The sequence below is a fragment of the Phalacrocorax aristotelis genome, chromosome 5 (assembly GCF_949628215.1).
Source record: "Phalacrocorax aristotelis chromosome 5, bGulAri2.1, whole genome shotgun sequence".
Classification (NCBI taxonomy): domain Eukaryota; kingdom Metazoa; phylum Chordata; class Aves; order Suliformes; family Phalacrocoracidae; genus Phalacrocorax; species Phalacrocorax aristotelis.
This window is the reverse complement of record NC_134280.1, coordinates 46,201,964-46,224,185: the sequence shown is the minus strand read 5'-3', so window position 1 is coordinate 46,224,185 and position 22,222 is coordinate 46,201,964. Positions and strand designations below refer to the sequence as shown.

Genomic DNA, 22,222 nt, shown 5'->3' with positions numbered 1-22,222 from the left:
TTTGTCCATCTGACGGCTCTTTCCTTTCTTACATCCTCAGCAAGCCTGGTGTGTATGAGCTCAGCAAAGTACCGACTGGAATTTCTAGGTAAGTGACTTGCATGTTTATTGAAACTTGTAATTTGATGTTGCGGAGCAATGCTGTGATTCTCAGCTTTCTGAAGTCTAGTCTCTGCAGAGTGTTTTGACTCTAGCAGGTGCACATTGCCCTTCCTGTGTATCTTCTGTTTAGAGTACTTCTGGAAATACTTTGAGTATCAGGTAGCAGAGACTTAATGCAGTTCTGAGCAGCACTGAGAAGAAAAATTAACCTCTTAACATCTAGTGCTTACTGCATCTAATGTTCTTATCCAGAATAAGAGTAAGGGGCTATGTTCATTTGTTTCATGATCCAGAGTAAGTTGCTGCTTGAAATTTGGATCGGTATTCATTCCTACGCTAGCCAGTGCATGATGTCTGTGTTGTGTGGTTAAGAGCTACCAAACACTTCTAGCTGTAAACTGGGACTTGTTTTAAACTAATCTAATAAAAGCATTTAGCTTTAGGCAGATTTGGTTACTATAGGGTTGTCCCTTTTGCTTACATGTATGCCTTAATTATTTCAGCTTCAGGACACTTCAGAACAAAACCTACTTGTTCTGTGATTCCTACTAACTAAAATGCATTTTATTTTACCTTGCTGACTTAGGTGCCGTATCAGCATTAATCCTTTTCTTCTGAATTTGATATATTTTAATAATAGTGGAAAAATGCCAAGGACATAGTAACTTTTTCTGCATGTATTTCAAAGCTTTCATCTTGGTTCCTTCTAAAACTGCACATAAAGTTTTATACTAATTTGAAAAGTAAAAGCTTTGACCATCTGGAAAGAGAAAAGATACACAGCCAGCTGGGTTGTTCTGTCATTTTTTGGAGTTTGTTTTCATAATATGTTGCTGGAATATATGCATTTCTGGAAAGTTACTGATTGGATTTTGCATCTCTTTTAGTACCTTTACTATATATATTCTTTTTGTGATATCTTTGGAGCATTGAATACTCATGAGAGTAACCTCTTGTGAACAGCATTCCTACTCTGCAGCCCACCACAGTGGCTGGAATTTCTGAATGACGCTGTTAGTACAGTCAAAATACAAAATGTACGTATGAAAAAGTAAAAATAGGAGAGGTTAAATACTCTAGGGTTCTTGTGCTTGGAAAAGAGAGGATAGGATGGCAGTAGTGATAAAGGGCTATCAAATTCTGAGTGGCATGGAGATAGTGAATAAAGGGCCATTATTTACTTATTTTGAGTGTAGTACCATAATCAGGGCTATCTAATTTATCAAATGGAAAGTTAATAACAAGCAGAAGGATGTCATTTTTCACACAGTATATGTCTGAATGTGGGACTCAGAATATTGTTGGTGTTATATGTTTTTATAGGTTTAAAAAAGCAATTAGATGTGTTTGGTGAGGGGATGACTCATCAGGAGCTCCTGCTGTCTTCTGTTTTCAGACTTTTTCTCTTTTCTTCTTTGCTTCACACCTGCTTTTGGCTGCGGTCAGAAATAGGATGCTGGGCTTTGACTTTTGGTCTGATGCATTACAGCCATTCTTCTCTCCTTTGGGAATCGTGGAAATGAGAATATTTTATCAACGCATGTATAGAAGTGTATATTCCTTCAGGTTTTTTCTTTTTCTTCCTTAGGATTCATTTGATTCCTGGCTTTATTGGCTCAGAACAAGCAGACTGGATGTTTCAACAACTCCTCCAAGACATACCTTGGGGTCAGAGAACTCACATCAGACAGGGTAAGGCATGTGTAGACCAACTTTTCAGGTCATTCCCAGGACACATCTGTACCAACATCCATGCATTGATTTTAATCTTACATATTGCTACTCCTTCACGTATTTCCTTCCAGGTTTTCCATGCACATTTGAAGAGTACTGCTGCTTATTTTTAGTCTCTGTGACCATGTTCTTATTGCCAATTTAATGAGATCTTTCCAAATTAGAAGTCCTGTTTTAAAAATCTTGGATTTTTACTGCATCCTCTGTCATCTCCGGTTCTTTTTCCCAATCTTTTTTTTTTTTTTTTTTAGATTAAGTCTGTGCTCCATCCCTTCATACTGTTTCCCAGTGATGCTGCAAAAACTGTGTTCTTTGAGGTTTCTGTTTCTGGGAATATTTTTTTGCCTCTCTCGCTTAAAATCCCAGCAGAGCATGTCTCTTTTCCCTTGTCTTTGCATTTTAGTTCCAGCATGCAGTAAGTGAGGAGACTGCTATTCTGGGTTTGTTCACTAAGGGGCACCTGTTATAGCTAAATTTCTCTTCAGTCAGGAACGGATATAAGATAATATATTGGAGTAGTTACTGGACAGGGCTGGAAAATGTCTTCAACATCTGTGTTTATTGGCTTGCAATAAAGGCACAGTTTAATGGAGAATGTAACTGGTCAAGCATGAGAAATAGCTACCAAGATAGTCTTTTCAGAACTTGAAAGTACTTTTAACTTTATTTTTGTATTACAGCACAAGGCACGCACATATTTGACAAAATATTACTTGTCCAGCCTTGCTACGTTCTGCTTCTGTAAAGTCCCACTGATGCTGCAGTCCTTTTGTCTTCATCCTTTCCAGTGGATACATCTTGCACCTTATGCCACTGTATCGGGCACTGGAACCAGGAGAACATAAAACAAGCCAGAATTTTAAATAAAGTTCAGTTTCATTTTGCTATCTTTAACTTGTCCAGTCCCTGCCCTATCTGGCATAAGGGTAAGAAAATGGTGTGTTTACAAGATTTTAGCAAGGTAATTCCTTTTGCAGAGACAGGCCTGCTTTTGAATAATCTCATTCTTCCACGTGAGTTCTTTATGTAGGGCTGAGGATTTTAAGCAGCTGTATTTTAACTTTAGGTGAGTGGACAGTTCCTTTTTGATCAAGTGTCTTGGCAGAGTTGCATCATCTTTCCATTTTCAAGCCCTTTGATAAGGCAGCTGAGGAAGTCTTCATGTTTTTTTTTCAGAAGTATCTTTTGAGGAACCAAGGCTGACCTCCTGGTATGGGGAACTTCCTTACACATACTCCAGGATAACAATGCAGCCAAACCCAAATGTAGGTATATGTTTATAGTGTTCTTCTATTGTCATCTACAAAGAATCCTTTGCAGAGATTGAGGCACAAAAATTCCCTCTCTCCTCTATTTTCATCTAGTGTGTCTATCAGCATTTCATTTGTGATTAGCAACAGATTCTAGTCGAATGTGGACAACTTCATAAAACAAATATTATGAGTGGATTGGCTGAGAGGAGCATGATTTAGTTACTTTAACGTTTAACGTTCTGCCTTGGGTCACTGTAGCTTTGGACAAATCTCTGAATTGTTCTGTGTGCCTTACTATATGTGTCTTTGTATTGGAGACTGTAGTGTACACAATCATACTGAGTTTTTTTGTTGTAAAGATATAGTAATAGCAATTGCTGAAGCAGTTACTTTCAGAAACACTTAGATTCAATACTGCTTAAATGAGAATTTAGGCGTATTGTTGATTCCTGTGTGAGTTCTATGAAATTCACACACACAACCTGCCTGCTCAGCAATTCCATATTGTATGATGCAATTTCCCATGCTATTTTGGAAGGGTTAAAAATCTTCTGAGTGACTCGTTGACATTTTGTTCATGTTCACGCTCTCTCTCTGGCTTCCAGCCTGTTGTCCCATTGGCCTGCCTGTCTCTTGGTATTGCTTTGTTTGAAATTTCCATGGCAGTTGGCTGCAATGTTCTGAACCATAAATTGTGACTGTTGAAGGCTGGATAGCATGAGAGAAGTGTACTAAGACCCAGAACTGCTGCCAAAATGGGGTACCTCATAGTAAAAGTTTGGGAAAAGTGGGGAGGTGTTACTTAACAAGATGTGAAGAGTTTGTAGTCTCATAAATAAGATAGTTCAAAAATTCCATAACCTGTGCAATTTGTCATGGAAAAATAGGTGCTTTTTTCACTCATTCATGCAATATTACTTTAAATAGACTTTTCTAGAAGCTGAATGGCTTTAGGGGTTGGAAGTGCCCCTAAAGCACTGTTCTGCTTTACACTAATGATTTAAATCCAGTCCAGAATTGCCTGTTGTGGAAGCCATTGATGCTCAGAGGTTGGATAGAGCCTCTATACTCTGAATTGACTGCTTCAGTTCAGTTTGCATAAAGTTCAGAGTTAGCGCTTATTGGGCCACTGGTTTGTTTTTCTTGTCCAAGAGGTACAAGACCTAAATGAGTCAGGCATGCTGATCCAGTCTTTTATCCCTGAGTAATTTTCCTTTTTACTGAGAGAAAGAAACTCTAGCAGAAAGTGAGATGCCCTGGCAAACTTGCCTAGCTGGGACCCATCCCTGCCACTGGCTGGCAACTGCCCAAAGGCAGATATGTGGGTAGACTGCACACAGACACTCAGTGCCATTTCACTCAGCTTTGTAGTTGGGAGTTCCTGCAGCCTAGAAGAAGCAGTGGATGGTGTAAAGAACACAGTCCTTACCTGTAGAACAGGATTTACATTACAAAAATATCCTGAGTAAAAATAAATTTAGTGCACAGATTAGTGCCAAAACCAATTACCTGCCTTGAACACTTCCTCTGTAGGAATAATTAGGTTTTTGCCCTTAATTTTTCGTTTGGTAAGACTGGGTGCGATTGCAGCATTGCTAGGTATAATCCAGTGCTTGTGCCTAAATGAATTTTGGTATTAGAAAAATGCTTCTTTGTAAGCAGTGATGTAGTTGGTGACACAGTAATGTTCCAACAAACTTACTTCCACTGCTGCAAGTTTGTAGTGGCGTTTCTACTGAATTGTAAAATTCACCATGTGGTAACATTTTTAGTAATAAATACCGAAGGAATCTATTCTTAATTGGTCACTGAAAAGTGCTTTCAGTAATTCTTGTTGGACTTTTCCGTCACTGTATTGTGTGTCCTGCACATACTGCACGTTCAGGCAGCCCAATTACAAGCTATAGCTTTTTTGGGGTGGTGTTACTAATTTCCCTACATGTCCAATAGGTGCAAGCTATGTTTATGTATAATTAATTAGTCACATGATGCTTAGTCATTGAAGGGGTGACTTAGCTAGAAATACCCTTAATAGGGAAAGATCATAGAATCATAAAGGTTGAAAAAGACCTCTAGAATCAAGTCCAACTGTCAACCCAACACACCCCATGCCTCCTAAACCATATGCCAAAGTGCCACGTCTACATGTTTTTTGAACACCTCCAGGGATGGCGACTCCACCACCTCTCTGGGCAGCCTGTTCCAGTGCCTGAACACTCTTTCAGTGAAGAAATTTTTCCTAATATCCAACCTAAACTTCCCCTGGCGCAGCTTGAGGCCATTTCCTCTTGTCCTGTCACTCATTACTTGGGAGAAGAGACCAACACCCACCTCACTACAACCTCCTTTCAGGTAGTTGTAGAGAGCGATAAGGTCTCCCCTCAGTCTGCCCTTCTCCAGGCTAAACAACCCCAGTTCTCTCAACCTCTCCTCATAAGACTTGTTCTCCAGACCCTTCACCACCTTTGTTGCCCTTCTCTAGACACACTCCAGCACCTCAATGTCCTTCTTGTAGTGAGGGGCACAAAACTGAACACAGTATTAAAGGTGTGGCCTCACCAGGGGCACGATCACTTCCCTACCTCTGCTGGCCACAGATAGAAGCATTCCTGATACAAGCCGGGATGCTGTTGGCCTTCTTGGCCACCTGGGCTGGCTCATGTTCAGCCAGCTGTCAACACCCCCAGGTCCTTCTCCGCAGGGCATCATCCCAGATGGTATATTGATGTTCCTGCAGTGTAGCCAATAGGTTAAAAAGCCCTTAAACATGGGTAGGCATTAAAAGAAGGTGGTGCAGACTTGATTATTAGAGGTGGATATTAGGAACTAATTCCTGCTGTCTGTTCCTCCTGCCAGTGATGCACTGGAAGGTTTGGAATCAGTCCTTTATCCTTTCTTGATCGCTGTTTCTGCTAATATAATGGGCAAAAATTCTGGCCTGCATTGCTTTGGCTTTTTTTTTTAAACTTATGTAGTACTTAAAAGCACTATGGCAGATGAAAGTCATGATGTAAGTTTATAACATTAAATAATGATTCACTGGACTGAGTTGTAATGGAATGTGCAGAGCTGCAGTGGGCTATGGGCACAGCAAGATGTTAGTAAAGGGAAGGATGAAATTCAGGGCCTGTGATGCTGCTTTTGCGAACCACTGAAAAATTACTATGTTAAAGTCAAAACCCCAAGAGGTGATGAGTTGGGCTCAGCAAGCTGTACTGAGTAGGGACAGTGGGCCATGCTGTGACAGTGTTACACCAACTGTTGGCTCTTGTTCTTTGTCAACAGCTGCAGGCAATTGGGAGTGTGTCATTTAGTCACCGATTGCCACTTTCAGAATACCATATGCCTACCAGCAATGGCCAAGTAACTCAAATGTTATCAGAGCCCTGTCTTAAACTCCTCTAACTTGGCCAGGAGGTTAAAAAAATGGGTATGCATGGGAGAAGTTGCACACTTTTTGTCTCAGTTAAGTACTCGCGAAGTTTATCCATGGTCAGTCCAAGCAGATTGTACTTTGTCTACTGTCTCACCTTTCAGTTAATTGGTGTGGCTGGCTACATTAGTATGAGTAGTAGACTGACTTCATAGTTGTAAGCGATTATTTGGTATTGAGTGATAGGTAACATATGCAATATTCACAGAAAGCCCATTCCTCAGCTTTACTAAAAATATAATCAGAATTTTTCAGAGGCATTTGTTTGATTTCAAGTTTCTTGTGATTGAAGTGTAGTATGTTTTATTTCTTAGTAGTTTTCCCCTTGTTTCTTGATGTTGTCTGCTGCTGGCCTGCTTTCATTGTATTTACCCTACTGCTGTGCTGATAACAGTGGCATCCTCTGCTGACCATGCTAAAGGAGCGTGTTGAAGAGTTCACTGGCTATACCTTCAACTCTCTTCTCTGCAACCTCTACCGAAATGAGAAGGATAGCGTAGACTGGCACAGCGACGATGAACCATCACTGGGAAAAAATCCTGTCATTGCCTCGCTCAGCTTTGGTGCTACCCGGACCTTTGAGATGAGGAAGAAACCCTCCCCTGTGAGTGTTCATATCGCTTTAAGAGAGTCTTAGAGTTACTAATATATTTAGGATTTTCCCTCTGTTTAGAGACCCTAACTCCTAAAAGCGTTTAACAGTAGTTGATGAAAGCACAACTTGTAAAGTTCTGTGCGATAAGGGTAGGGATCAAGAAACCTGTTGGACGGTATGTGACATTTTAAGTATGGGAATAGGACCACTATAATAATGTGCAGCAGTGTAGTGGTGTGGTGTGTGCTGGTTTTGGCTGAGGAGGAGTGAATTCTCTTCACTGTGGTGCCAGTGGTGGTCAGGGACCTTTTCAGCTTCCTGTGCTCTGTCATGTCGACGGGAGGCTGGGAGGGGCGGGGCCACGGCCAGGGCAGCTGACCCCGACTGGCCAATAGGATGTTCATTCCATACCATGTGACACCATGACCAGTATATTAATGGGGGCAGTTGCGGCTCGAGGAGGGGCGGCGTTGGGCTGGCGGGCGGTGAGCAGCTGCATTGCGGGCAGTTTGCTTCAGTGGTTCATCCCCCTCCTCTCCCCCACCAGGTTTTGGGCCTCTCGTTGTTTTCCTTTCCATTGCATTTTTGTTGTTGTTTATTTTATTTTAATTATTAAACTGTTTTTGTCTCAACCCTGTACTGTACTGTACTTTGGATACCACCTTGTTGAGGCGATTAGCAATTATAGCTCCTCCTCGGAGAGATTTTATATGGAGGAAATACAGAATGGTATCTTTGCAACTTTCTTCTATGATGGGTGGTTAAGATATACTTATTGTTAGTTTTTGGGCATGTTGTTTTGCTTTTGACTAAGCAAATTAAGAATATCACCCAGAAATCTGCCCCAAGGCTTGATAGTTACGAGTGGCAGGGCATGTGGGATAGCATGGGCAAATACCTAGGGCAGTGGGCACCGCCAGTGTTTTGGAGTTTTACCCCTGAACAAGTGCAGAGTCCTGAAAAACTAGTAGAATATTTGGAGAAAGTATGTTGTTATGCTGGGCACTCCAGAGAGACACAGATCACTGCAACGTGCTGGGGCCTGGCCCATGCGTACCAAGCCCTGCTCAACAGTATTTGGTGCTCCCAAGGGGAAGAGAAGGTCTCTGGATTGAAAGGCAAAGTGACAGGCACTGTGGCCACTCAAACTCCCAGGACAAGTACTGGAGCTGACTCAGAGAATCGACACGTGCCAGTATCAGTCGCCTCCATGCACAAGACAAAATACTGGAAGCGGACGTCAACTCGTTTAGAACGGGACGATGAAGAAGCAGGGCCGTCACGAGGAGAGGAGGAAGAAGTCATAAATGAAACAGAGCACCCGATCCCTGTCCTTGAGTGAGTTGCGAGATATGCAAAAAGATGTCAGCTGTCATTCAGGTGAACACATTGTCACCTGGCTGCTCTGATGTTGGGATAATGGGACCAGTAGCCTGGAATTAGAGGGAAAAGAAGCCAAACAATTGGGTTCCCTTTCTGGGGAAGGGGGCATTGACAAAGCAATTGGAAAAAGAACACAAGCCCTCAGCCTCTGGAGGCAACTCCTGTCCGGAGTGAAGGAAAGGTATCCCTTTGAAGAAGATGATACATATTGCCTAGGAAAATGGATAAGTATGGAGAAAGGCACCCAGTATCTAAGGGAATTAGCTGTGCTTGAGGTGATTTATGGTGACCTGGATGATCAACGGTCATCCAAAGATCCAGATGAAGCCGAGTGCACACAACCCATGTGGCGGAAGTTTGTACGGAGCGCACCATCCTCATATGCAACCTCATTGACAGTAATGTCCTGGAGAGGGGACGAGGCACCAACAGTGGCAGACGTGATTGATAGACTCCAGGATTACGAAGCAAATATCTCTTCCTCACTCGACTCTGCTGTGGAGAAACTATCCCAAGAGGTCCAGCAACTCAAAGACGACATGTCCTGCTCCCCAACTCTACAGAGTAGTGTGTCAGCTGTTAGGAATAAGCATCCTCTTGCTCAAAGGAGAGGATACATGCCACACCCCACCCTATGGTACTACCTGTGTGACCACGGAGAGGACATGATGAGGTGGGATGGCAAGCCTACCTCAACCCTGGAGGCACGGGTACGTGAACTGCAAGGAAGAACAATCACTCAGGGAGGTTCTTCCAGGAAAGCCGCTGTTCCAGTTTCCAGTGAGCAGGTCCCCAGACAGAGGAGAAGTGCTGATTTTATTTCTGAGCTTAATAGAGAGACTCTTGATTCCCATCTACAGGAAGTGAGTTGTGAATGCCATGATCAAGACTAGAGAGCCCCTGCCTCCAGCCAGGTGGAGGAAAGGGATAACCAGGTTTACTGGACTGTGTGGATCCGATGGCCTGGCACATCCGACCCACAGGAGTATAAAGCTTTAGTGGACACCGGTGCACAGTGCACCTTAATGACATCAAACTATATAGGGGCAGAACCCATCAGCATTGCTGGAGTGACAGGGGGATCCCAAGAGCTAACTGTATTGGAGGCCAAAGTGAGCCTAACTGGGAATGAGTGGCAGAAGCACCCCATTGTGACTGGCCCAGAGGCTCTGTGCATCCTTGGCAGAGACTACCTCAGGAGAGGGTATTTCAAGGACCCAAAAACGGTACAAGTGGGCTTTTGGAGTAGCTGCCTTGGAGACAGAGGAAATGAAACAGCTGTCTACCTTGCCTGGCCTCTCGAAGGACCCTTCTGTTGTGGGGCTGCTGAAGGTCAAAGAACAACAGGTGCCGATCTCCACCACAACAGTGCACCGGCGGCAATATCGCACCAACCGAGACTCTCTGATCCCCATCCATGAGCTCATTTACCGACTGAGGAGCCAAGGAGTCATCAGTAAGACCCACTCACCCTTCAACAGTCCCATATGGCCAGTGCAGAAGTCTAATGGAGTGTGGAGGCTAACAGTAGACTATCGTGGCCTGAATGAAGTCACTCCACCGTTGAGTGCTGCTGTGCCAGACATGCTAGAACTTCAGTACGAACTGAAGTCAAAGGTAGCCAAGTGGTATGCCACAACTGGTATTGCTAATGCATTCTTCTCAATCACTCTGGCAGCAGAGTGCAGGCCACAGTTTGCTTGCACTTGGAGGGGCGTCCAGTATACCTGGAACTGACTGCCCCAGGGGTGGAAACACAGTCCTACCATTTGCCATGGACTGATTCAGACTGTACTGGAACGGGGAGAAGCTCCAGAACACCTTCAGTACATTGATGACATCATTGTGTGGGGCAACACAGCAGAAGAAGTTTTTGAGAAAGGAGGGAAAATAGTCCAAATCCTTCTGAAAGCTGGTTTTGCCATAAAACAAAGTAAGGTGAAGGGACCTCCACGAGAGATTCAGTTCTTAGGAATCAAACAGCAAGGTGGACGTCATCAGATCCCAATGGATGTGATCACCAAAATAGCAGCCATGTCTCCACCAACTAGCAAAAAGGAAACACAAGCTTTCTTGGGCGTTGTGGGTTTTTGGAGAATGCATATTCCAAATTACAGTCTGATCATAAGCCCTCTCTATCAGGTGATCTGGAAGAAGAATGGTTCCAAATGGGGCCCTGAGCAACGACAAGCCTTCGAACAGACTAAACAGGAAATAGTTCATGCAGCAGCCCTTGGGCCAGTCTGGGCAGGACAGGATGTAAAAAATGTGCTCTACACTGCAGCTGGGGTGAACGGCCCTACCTGGAGCCTCTGGCAGAAAGTGCCAGGGGGAGACCCGGGGTCGACCCCAAGGGTTTTGGAGTCGGGGATACAGAGGGTTCAAAGCCCTCTCTACTCCAGCTGAAAAAGGGATATTGGCAGCATACAAAGGGGTTTGAGCTGCTTCAGAAGTGGTTGGTACTGAAGCACAGTTGCTCCTGGCACCTCGACTGCCAGTGCTGGGCTGGATGTTCAAAGGGAGGGTCCCCTCTACACACCATGCGACTGATGCTACATGGAGTAAATGGGTTGCACTGATCACCCAGTGGGCTCGAAAAGGATACCCCAGTCACCAAGGAATCTTGGAGGTGATCATGGACTGGCCAGAAGGCAAAGATTTTGGAATATTACCAGAGGAGGAGGTGACACGTGCTGAAGAAGCCCCACTGTATAACAAAGTGCCAGAAGGTGAGAAGCAATATGTTCACTGATGGGTCCTGTCGCCTTGTGGGAAAGCACCAGAGATGGAAGGCTGCTGTATGGAGTCCTACACGACAAGTAGCAGAAACTGCTGAAGGAGAAGGTGAATCGAGCCAGTTTGCAGAGGTAAAAGCCGTCCAGCTGGCCTTAGACATTGCTGAATGGGAAAAGTGGCCAGTGCTCTATACTGACTCCTGAATGGTGGCAAATGCCCTGTGGGGCTGGTTACAGCAGTGGAAGCAAAGCAACTGGCATCGCAGAGGCAAACCCATCTGGGCTGCCACACTGTGGCAAGATATTGCTGCCCGGGTAGAGAACCTGGCTGTAAAGGTACATCATGTGGATGCTCACGTCCCCAAGAGTCAGGCCACTGAAGAACATCGAAACAACCAGCAGGTGGATCAGGCTGCCAAGATTGAAGTGGCTGAGGTGGATCAGGCTGCCAAGATTGAAGTGGCTGAGGTGCATCTGGACTGGCAACATAAGGGTGATCTATTTCTAGCTTGGTGGGCCCACGACACCTCAGGCCATCAAGGGAGAGATGCAACATACAGGTGGGCTTGTGATCAAGGGGTGGACTTGACCATGGACGCTATTGCACAGGCTATCCACGAATGTGAAACGTGTGCTGTAATCAAGCAAGCGAAGCGGGTAAAGCCTCTGTGGTACGGGGGATGATGGCTGAAATATAAATATGGGGAGGCCTGTCAAATTGACTATATCACACTCCCACAAACGCGCCAAGGCAAGCACCATGTGCTTACAATGGTAGAAACAATGACTGGCTGGCTGGAAACATATCCTGTCCCCCACGCCACTGCCCGGAACACTATCCTGGGTCTTGAGAAACAAGTCCTGTGGTGACATGGCACCCCAGAGAGAACTGAGTCAGATAACAGGACTCATTTCTGAAATAGCCTCATAGACACCTGGGCCAAAGACCATGGCATTGAGCAGGTGTATCACATCCCTTATCACGCACCAGCCTCTGGGAAAATTGAACGGTAAAATGGACTGTTAAAAACTACACTGAGAGCAGTGGGGGGTGGAACATTCAGGCACTGGGATACATATTTAGCAAAAGCCATGTGGTTAGTCAACACAAGGGGACCTGCCAATCAAGCTGGCCCTGCCCAGTCAGAAATCCTACATACTGTGGAAGGGGACAGAGTCCCTGTAGTGCATGTAAAAAATATGCTGGGCAAAACAGTCTGGGTTCTTCCTGCCTCAAGCAAAGGCAAACCCATTCGTGGGATTGCTTTTGCTCGAGGACCTGGGTGCACTTGGTGGGTGATGCAGGAGGATGGAGAAATCTGATGTGTGCCTCAAGGGGATTTGATTTTGGGCGAAAACAGCTGATGAACTGAATGGCACAATGCCAACTGCTGTATAATATTGTGTGTCACCTCTGTGTTGTATCAATGATATCATAGTACAAGTCTCCTAATCCATGGAAGATAAACTTTGATGAAACAAGCAAAGTGCAGCAGTGACGGAACGATGATTGACACGGTATGCAGCAACCCAACGCCACACACACCATCTCTCCCACCCTGAAAGACTGATACGACAGGTGGAGCCCAGAGTCATGGGCCGGGTGAACTCAATGGACATTTTTATGGACATTTTACAGGGAAGGTCCATAGACTAAGGGAATGATGCCTGTGCATTATGTTAAAGGATGGGAAGGAGAGGGGTGGTGGTTGGTGAGGTTGTATTGGATCGTACGGGACCTGCGTGGGGCGTAAATGGTATGGAATAAGGGGTGGAGAATGTGCTGGTTTTGGCTGAGAAGGGGTGAATTCTCTTCACTGTGGTGCCTGTGGTGGTCAGGGACCTTTTCAGCTTCCTGCGCTCTGCCGCGTCGGCGGGAGGCTGGGAGGGGTGGGGTGGGGCCACGGCCGGGGCAGCTGACCCCAACTGGCCAATGGCAGGTTCATTCCATACCATGTGACACCATGACCAGTATATTAATGGGGGCAGTTGCAGCTCGGGGAGGGGCGGTGTCGGGTCAGCGGGTGGTGAGCGGCTGCGTCGTGGGAGGTTTGTTTCAGTGGTTCATCCCGCTCCCCACCTACCCCCCTTCCCCCAGGGTTTCGTGCCTCTCATTGTTTTCCTTTCCATTGCATTTTTGTTGTTGTTTATTTTTATTAATTTTATTTTAATTATTAAAGTGTTCTTATCTCAACCCATGAGCGTTACCCTTCTGATTCTCTCCCCCATCCCACCGGTGGGTGAGTGAGTGAGCGACTGTGTGGGGCTGAGTTGCCGGCTAAACCATAACAGGTGGAATTGCGACCTGGGTGCTCTTCTGCCCAAATAAGGGCCTTTCCTGTTAATTAAAATGAAATCAGTGATGACGGAAGGAGACGTAAATGAACCAAAAGGTTGATACGATTTTCTTAAACTCGGCAAACATTGTGTGATTCATAGTGTACGTGGAATAAAAAATACTTTGGACTCCTCTTGTAAATAAAAATCCTCTTAATAAAGTTTGCGTTTTGGCTTGTGTATGTTCAGATTGAGGAACAGTGAACAGAGGGAAGAAGCTCATTTCTTTTTCATAAAATACCAAACTTTTGCGTCATACTTTCAGATTAAACAAAGATCTTTACTTTGATGAGGAGGCATGTGTAGAACATCCTTTCAGGTATTAGTTGGTGATTCAGTAGTGAATACTCTTTCTAGATAAGATGCTGTTGCTTGGGGATGCTGTGTTTACAAGCCAACTTAAAACTTAAATTTTGCAATTCATATTTATCCAAGTAAAGGAATCACACGTTCCTGTGTTGAGAAATCAGGCCTCATTTTAGAGTATCCTGCTTTAGATATCTTTGAGAACTTTGATAAGAAGTTTGCTGTCTGCTTATGTTGCTATTTATTCTGAATAAGTAATGCAGAAAGTAAAGGTGAATATTATCAGCCTATTAGAAAGCTATCTGCTGACATACTGAAGTCTGCCCATCAAGAGTCACCTTGGGTCACCTAGTTGTGAACAGCAAAGGTCAGAATTTGTACCAGAAAACAAATAATTAATTTCTATTTTTCACCAGTTTTCTAGTTTGTAAAGTCTTTGTTATCTGAAGTAAATTTAATCCTGGTCCATGAGCATGAGATCACATACCAGTGCATTATATCAGTGGGCATAGCATGAGTAAGTGTCTTTGATGCTGTGATGATGACAAAACGTCAGCTGGAAGGTTCATTCCTCTGGAAAACTGTAAATGGTGCTTGGATTAATTTCTAGAAGTGCGTGTGTTACCCTTCAATGGATCAGAATCAAAGCCACTTAGATTTCAGTATAAACTTTGCAGTTTCCCTCTTAAAAATCAAACCCAGTTTTTGAGCAACATGTCTTTTTGTTCTGTTTCCTATTTTCTGAAAAAACACGCACTTTAAGCAAAGGGAGAAATTCAGTCTGCGCCATTCATAATTGGCTGCCTTCTTTGATTTGTACTGCATGACTTCTTCCTTTTTCTTCCTGAAATGGATGATTTTCTGTAGGTGTATCCTTCAAGCTCTCCTCATTTTTTATTTTTTTTTCAGTGCCTCTGACCTGGTATTTCTGACTAGCTGACTCTTGTCACCTATGAAGTGTATTCATTTTGCAAGTGTGACATACCTGTTTCTGAGGTATGATCCCCATGTGCAGAGTGATCTTTGAGTAAGTTGCTATTAACTGCATCCTGTGCCTAAGGAGACTTGTACTTAATAATTATATGGCACACGTTACGTATTCTTTGCACATTCCCAAAGCCTGCAATTTTCTGAGAGATCCTGTGACACTAGATGCTTTGCCAAGTGGGAGTTACAAGAAGCTCTGATGGAAATTACCACCTTTCAGGCTCTACCACCAAAGAAGTAATTTTCATACTCTATTGTAATGTAGCATTCTCTCTTTCATTACGAGAAAGTTAAAGTTGATTGTAGATATTTGAAGTTTGACTGTTACTTTGTTTGAAAGCAAGTTACAGGAAGAGGAATGTAGTTGAGTGAAAAGGGATTCAGACTAACAGTCATCACAGGCATTCAGGCTCTTCCTGGTTTGTAATCTGCAAGTATCAGTACGTTGGGTTTTCCAGACTTAGTCTTCACTGAGGAGGGAAAGAGAAAGTAAATTCTTTTTCTCCCAAATTTAAACCTCTGAGGGCCAACATTCTAGTATTTCAGGTTCTAGAGTTTCAAAGACCTTCATTTCCCTCTGTTCTTCTAAGTGCTTTTAAAGTATTCCAGGATGAAAGATCTAATGAAAGCACAAGATGAGAAATACTATGGTAGAAGCTTGCTGTGGATAAATGGTACTGGAAAAAAAAAGCTGAAGCGGTTGTCTGTGTGTGATTATGTACTAGGTACAAAATAGTATGTACCAAAAGTCATGTAACATCTTGCAGTGCTAGTGAAGAATACTAGATCAGAGCCTTCAGAGGATTCAGTTTATGTTAGTGTCTGTACAAATATTTTCCATTTTCTATCTTGAAATGTGGATGAACTCATTATAGAATAAAATCCTATTTCTCCAACTGCAAAGATGACTAGTAAAGTTGGTGGGCTGGGGGTTTTTTGTGCATGTTTGTGTGAATTTTGACATTTGTCTGGTAAGAATTTGATGGCATTTATATAGGCTATTCTGAAACTGTCACAAAAGGAAATCTTTTTATCCTTTCTCTGCATTTTTCCTCGGCAAAAAAATGGAAAAAAAAAAGTGATTTAGGTGCAAATGGTATTTTTTTCCTGAAACTTGTTCTAGTGTGAGGGGAGGGAAGGGTTCAGTCCTCTGTTTTTCTTTTTGGTGAGTACTGTACTGGATGAGTAAGTGTTCATCATACAATACGTGGTAAAGGAGTATAGAGACATGTATAGTCTATGTGAATCTGCATCAACAAGCATCCCTTATGAATAAGTAGAAATAAGTCCTACTCAGATTTCAGCCCAGTGTGTGTGAGGGGAAAAAAAGAGCTACAAATACATTTTGGGAGCAAATTCCCCACTGGAATTAAGGAGACTTTTCATGGAAATTAACATCAAGCCAGAAGCTGTTCTACTTTACCCACTGGAGTTGTTCTTTTTAAGCATTCTTTCTTCTAAATGCTGCCTTTTCTGTTTATTTGGACCAGTTGTGTAGTTGTAGCTGATATTTTGCCTTTGCTTTGAATGGTTTCTAGGGTTTTTTGGATACCTACTTGGTAGTTCAAAGTCTACAGTGAAGTGATCTGGTTTCTTTTATTTTCTACTTCTAGTTCCAGTAAATTACTTAAACTTTTTCTTGCCTCCTTGTTCCCCCACATCATTGTAGCTCCTGCCTACACTGAAACCAAGAGGCTAATGCTTTGTTCTAGAGCTGTGATTCATACACAATTCACACACAATCTATTGGTTTAGCAACAAGTCCTCTTGTGCTTGCCCACATTATACCTCTCACCTCTGCACTACCGTGACCTCCTCCTGTTCTTGACACAGCCTCAAGGCCCCTGTCCCACTCATACATGACTTAATTGTCCTACCCTAGAGGAATTTATTTCACTGCGTTAGATGGGTCTTTCTCATACAGTTTCTCTACCATTTTTACTATTGCTTATCATGGTTCAGCTCAGTGAGACAATGCCAGGTTATCTGATACAGGTCTTTCTGGAAGCTGGGTGTGAAATGTTAGGTCAAGGGTGAAGGGTGCTATTTAATGTCCCACTGAGTCCTACTGGGAGCTGCTCTACAGAGCAGACATCTGGGTGCTGTAAGCACCAGCTGGGTACAGGTGTCCAGTAAACTTCCATGTGAATTGTGGAAGGAGTTAGAAAGCCAGCTGTCAGGTTGCTGTTCTTCCATCTGTAACCAAAGAGCCTGATGGGTGCTGAGGAAGGGAGTGAGCTTCATGTGTGTGTGTTAGATAATAGCAGGATGTTTGTGGTGTTCTCAGAATCAGCTTTCAGATGGGTCTGTCCTTCATATGAAACACTAAAACACAGTCCTTTTCTTCTGTCCTTGGGTAGCTTTTCTAGTATAAGTTAAAGATCTCCTAGTACTTTTGAAAACAGCAGAAAAATAACCCTTCATGTCCTAACAGGCCTAACTGGAGAAGAATGTGGGAATATAGGGAGCACAGCAGAAGCTGAGGCTTGGATCAGGATGAGGGAGACTGAACTTTTAGATTGGTTTGAAGACTCCTCGCAGACAGCAGTGGCTGCAGAGGAGGAGATGTTGTCCACCAGTATTGGCAGGACTTGAGCAGCTTATAGACAAGCAGAGAGGAGTGCTTTAGAGCTACCTCACTTGCAGTCTGCTAGGTCAGCTGCAGGAAGACTGAGGGAGTTTTAAGACAGTCCTGTGTAGGTGGTCAAGTGGATTACGTGAGGAAAGGGCAATATGACTGATATTCATTCTTACTGAATCTGTAAAGAAAAGAGCTGCAGTGAGGATTTCGTCAGAGGCAGTGAGAATAAACAGGTAAAAGCACAGAAGTATTGATAGATGAGACCACTTTGTTGTTGGAGGAGGCAGGGAGTTTCCTGGTGGTAGAGGAGTAAACTGGACAAGAGGGATACAAGCAAGATGGAAGTCTTAGAAGTTTTGTAAGGATCATTCTCTTGATAATAGGTAGATAGGTAAAGCAGAAGACTAGAAGCCAGCACTCTTCATGAGGGCTGCAAACTTCTGCCTTTGAAAATAATTTTGCATCATTTGCATGTATAACTGCATTATTATGTATACGTTCTTCTACGGGATGCTTCCATTTACTTTTCCTTACAATGGAAGATGCTTCCACACTATCCAGAACCCATTTCCTACTACTGTCTCCATAAACTTGCCTGAGACTTAAGAAACAAATTTAGGTGATTTGTATAGATTTATACTAGATCTTTTCTTTTTCTTTTTGATTCTTTTGATTTTTATACCATTTTAAGAAAAAAAAACCTTGATGGAGTCCCGGAACACGTACAAATTTTATATTCACAGCTTCTCATCAATTCCTGCTGAGCTTTCCTCACTTATTAACTGTAATTACTTGAATTAAGGATAAAAAAAAGTGTTAGCCAGTGTACTTCAACAGTGTAAAGCTTGGATTGTATTAAATGTGCAACTCAAGATGATGAAAATTCTAATGGATGCAGAATAGTTGCTTTATTAGACCTGTTTTTGGAAGCAGCTGGTTTTGTAAGAAATATATAGAGTTAGGAAGTGACCAAATAAAATTTATTGGATGCATTTCTTTCCATGTTTGTTATCAGTATTTTAAAAAAGTCTTTTCCTCCTTAGATGTCAAGAATAAATTTTCTTCATAAACTTCTTGACCTGTGAAACTTAACTGCGTTTTCTGTATATCTAACACCAGCTCTAAGGATAAAAGTTCTGAAATGAGATTTGGTAGACAGTGTTAGTACTGACATGTAAGACAGTGAAAACTTTTTGGCTAACTTCACTGGCTCTGCAAAACCACTTGTCATAAAAATTTCTTTCTCTAAGGAAAACTATGCTCAGATACTTCCCATTTACAACAGGAAGTAACTTCTGCTTTTACGTACTGACTTTTCTAAGCCAAAAGGATGTTATCTCCTAAATCATTTCTCTTAGAAGAATTCCTTTTTAATGAAGATGAGCAAGAGAGAAAAATAAGTCCATTGTTGTCCATCCACAAAGTGAAGTGATGTAATCCTGTGAAATAGAAAACAGCCATGCAATGGTATTTCTCTGCTTTTCATCAGTAGTTGTGTTTATAATACCTATTTTTGATTTTTTTTCCTTGTTTCCTCTGAAGTTTAAGAAAATGTTCTTGGCATTATACCTTGCTTTTAATAGAACAAGATAAATGGCTAATAATTCTAGAATCTTAAAAATATGTTTTGCATTTTCCTTAAAAAGAATATATATTGCAGGTGATTCTGAGTGCCTTTAGCACTCCTTGATTCCAGAGGTTTAGTGAGCTTAATTAACCACTGGCACAGCCTCAGGCCCTTAGGTATCCCCAAGAAATGCACAAATCCAGAATTGCCAGCTAGTGCTGACACGGTATTGAATAGCCTTGTTCTGTCGCACTGCGACTTCTAGTCCCAGACATGAACAGGAAGTGGCAAAGGTGCAAATATATAGTCAATTATATCAAGCGATGCTTTTTATTATTGAGAATTTATTTGATCCCAACCAAGCTCTTTTGCATTTTAGAGGATTTGCAGTCATCTTTTAATCTGTGTTTTTTAATACTGCCCTCCCTCCCCCTGTCCCAGTTGTTCTTTTGTAAATTGGACTGCATTTTAAGTCCAGGACATAATTTTACCTCATTATTTTGAGCTTTTTGGCAAGCCATGAACTTTTAAAAGACAAGCATATGGCAAGTTGGGCTACTGCAGAATTAAGCTGCAAAGAAGTTAAGATTTTTGAAAATATAAAGTTTTGTAAATGCAGTAGAATGTGTTGGATGAGAGCTGTTGGGTCTTTTTAATGGATCTCAGAAGACTACCTCTGCCTTTTCATGACCTGTTAATGTTTTCTTCTAACTGTCAAGTCTGTACGGAGCCCTGTTAGTTTTCCTGAATAACTCAACATACAGCTGAAGACTGGAGGTCTTGTAACATTTGCTTCTGTTTCGGAAATGTGGGACTTTTGTCAGTACCAGGTAACTATTCCTGTGCCTCAAGCTGGGTTAAAACTTACTGTCATAATTCCATTTTCCAAGTCTCAGATGTTCTGTACTGTTTCCACCTTCTTTGTGATCGGCTAGTCTTACAAGTGATGTAGGTTGTGACCTCTCATATCTTCCCCCCCTCCCAAAGTACAGTTTCATTTTACATGACAAATGTGACAAATGCCACTCTGATAATAACAGGCTTTGTTGAGTCTGGAGTAGTTGCTGCCTTCAGCTGGCCCTGAAATAATTGAGCATTGCTTCCTCCTAAACACTAAGCAAGTGTGATTTTAGGGGTCCACCAACCATTATAAGAAATCGGAAGAGAAGATGCTGCCTAACTAATTCAAAACAAAAAATCTGAAGCATTTGTTCAGCAGCTGTCTAAGATGTGTGGTCTCTTACAGGAACACCATCATGCTTTAGAAACTCAGACCTAGCTAATTTTTTTTTCCTCATCTCTTTGTAGCAACTGTGTATTTCTGGCTTCTCTTTCAAGAACAAAAAACTGATTTGGTGATCTCTTTGGAAAAAAAGCCAGTATCTGTGCTTCTGGAGGCAGTGGTACAATAACAAATATGCATTCAGGCTATCTGCTTGCTGTGTGCAGTGTAGTCAGAACAAGGTTAACCCTGTACTTCTACAATGTAAAGAATGAGAACCTGGCATACTCTTTGTTTTTTTCAGTGGAGGACATTTATTATCCACTTTACAGTTTCAAGTTATCTACGGCTTTCTGTAACTTAAAAATAAAAGACTTCTTGAGTCTCCTCCCTTTCAACATTAATTAAAATATTCCTCTAATTCCCCCTCTCTCTGAAATAACCCCTGTATTTTGCAGGTGATTTCCTAACTAAAACTTCCCTGAATTCCTCATTTCAGAGAATTGCTTTCCATTCTTCCTAGACAGCTTGCAAAGTTGGCAATAGATATCTATAAAGGGCAAAATACATACTGCCATTGTGTATTTGGGGGAAATCCTGGTTTTCCTGTTCACATTTTAATATTAATGAAATAATCAAAGTGCCATTGTTAAGTAGGCAAGATGTTAAAGGGAAGTTGTTCAAGGTTCGCAGCAATTTTTTCTGCAGCTGTTGAAGGCTAAAATCGGAAAACATTAAAGGAGTACGTACCTGCCCATCTGGCATTCTGGAAGATAGTTCATGTCAGACATAGAAGGATTTCATGAGGAGGTTACTGTTGTGACTGACAAAGGGAACTGTGTCGGCATAATAGACTTCATTGAGCAATTTGACTTAGCAGTGTATTAGTCTGATTTAAAATCAGAAGGGATAGTGCAAAGCGATAGAGAATTGCTATTCCCACTGATGTGGCATGTGTGAGACTAGTACTGCAGTGTTACTATGCCCGGATGCTGCATCTGTGCTTTAGAAAAGTTGTACATGATCTGAAGGCTTAACAAAAGTTTGCAAATTATTTGTCTTCTAGTTCAGCAGTCTGTTTTGCTTAATGATGATAAAGTTTAAGACAACGTTTTTTACAGGGGACTATAGGAAAAGGAGGGGGTTTTTTGGATAGGAAAAGTTCGTCATCTAGCAGATAATACTATGCCAACATGTAATGTCCAAAACAAGACAAATTCAGAATAGAAGGAAGACGTGTATTTTTGATGAAGTATTCAACTGTTGGAATCAGGGTGGCTATTGCAGAATGTGTCCTCACAGCACTGTTTATTTCAAGAGTGGATGTTTCCAAAAGGTTTGCAGCCTCCAGAATTTTGCACTAGATATAGGAGCTGCTTGTTGAACTTTACCTGTGTTGTACAGGCAGTGACATACAATGGTTTCTTTCATCCTTAAAAAATGCTTGGCTCCTGAACTCTTTATGAAATACGGTAACTAGAAGTTTAGTTAGACTTCTTGATCTTGTAAGACCTTCCTTTCCTCCTCTCCCCTCCAAGCTTTTTAAGCTCCGCTATAGAGGACTGGCATTCTACCAAATACACATGCCTGCTTCTTCAGTGTCTAATGTTTCTGTTTAGGAAGAGAATGGAGACTATACTTATGTAGAAAGACTAAGAATCCCACTTGATCATGGGACTCTGCTGGTAATGGAAGGAGCTACCCAGGAGGATTGGCAGGTAAGAACTCTGTGACACCATTTACGTCCTTTACTTACAATGCCATTTTCTAAATATGCACAAGGCACTCCTATAAAGGTATGGGACGTTCTGCTTCCAATGACACAATTGTTTCCCAGCATGTTAATATTGCTTTCTGCCTCAGAATTTCAAAGCACCCACAGAAACAATGGGTTTTCTTTCAACTGCTAAGTGATGGTATTGGCATCATCTCAGATGCTCGAGCGTTGAAGTTCAGCAATGAAGGTTGCAGCCTGCAGCTGAAAGAA

At 42.4% G+C, this 22,222-nt stretch overlaps 1 protein-coding gene and 1 long non-coding RNA gene across 7 annotated transcripts in view; both read left to right on the top strand.

Moving 5' to 3' along the window:
• Positions 1-22,222, top strand: part of LOC142057723 (alpha-ketoglutarate-dependent dioxygenase alkB homolog 3-like) — a 122,687-nt gene that overhangs the window by 6,044 nt on the left and 94,421 nt on the right. For 3 of the 6 annotated variants that reach the window (XM_075094301.1, XM_075094299.1, XM_075094302.1), the window contains 4 exons: positions 41-88; positions 1,691-1,794; positions 3,013-3,101; positions 6,917-7,126. In XM_075094301.1, coding sequence (XP_074950402.1) covers positions 1,737-1,794; positions 3,013-3,101; positions 6,917-7,126 — 357 coding nt within the window. In that variant the 5' untranslated portion in view covers positions 41-88; positions 1,691-1,736. Of the gene's footprint in view, positions 1-40; positions 89-1,690; positions 1,795-3,012; positions 3,102-6,916; positions 7,127-21,854; positions 21,954-22,222 lie in introns of those variants that run through there. The other 3 variants (XM_075094308.1, XM_075094304.1, XM_075094307.1) reach the window with 3 other exon arrangements.
• Positions 7,133-13,429, top strand: LOC142057730 (uncharacterized). Its single transcript, XR_012660727.1, has 2 exons — positions 7,133-7,411; positions 13,075-13,429. It is a non-coding gene; the product is annotated as an uncharacterized LOC142057730 (long non-coding RNA).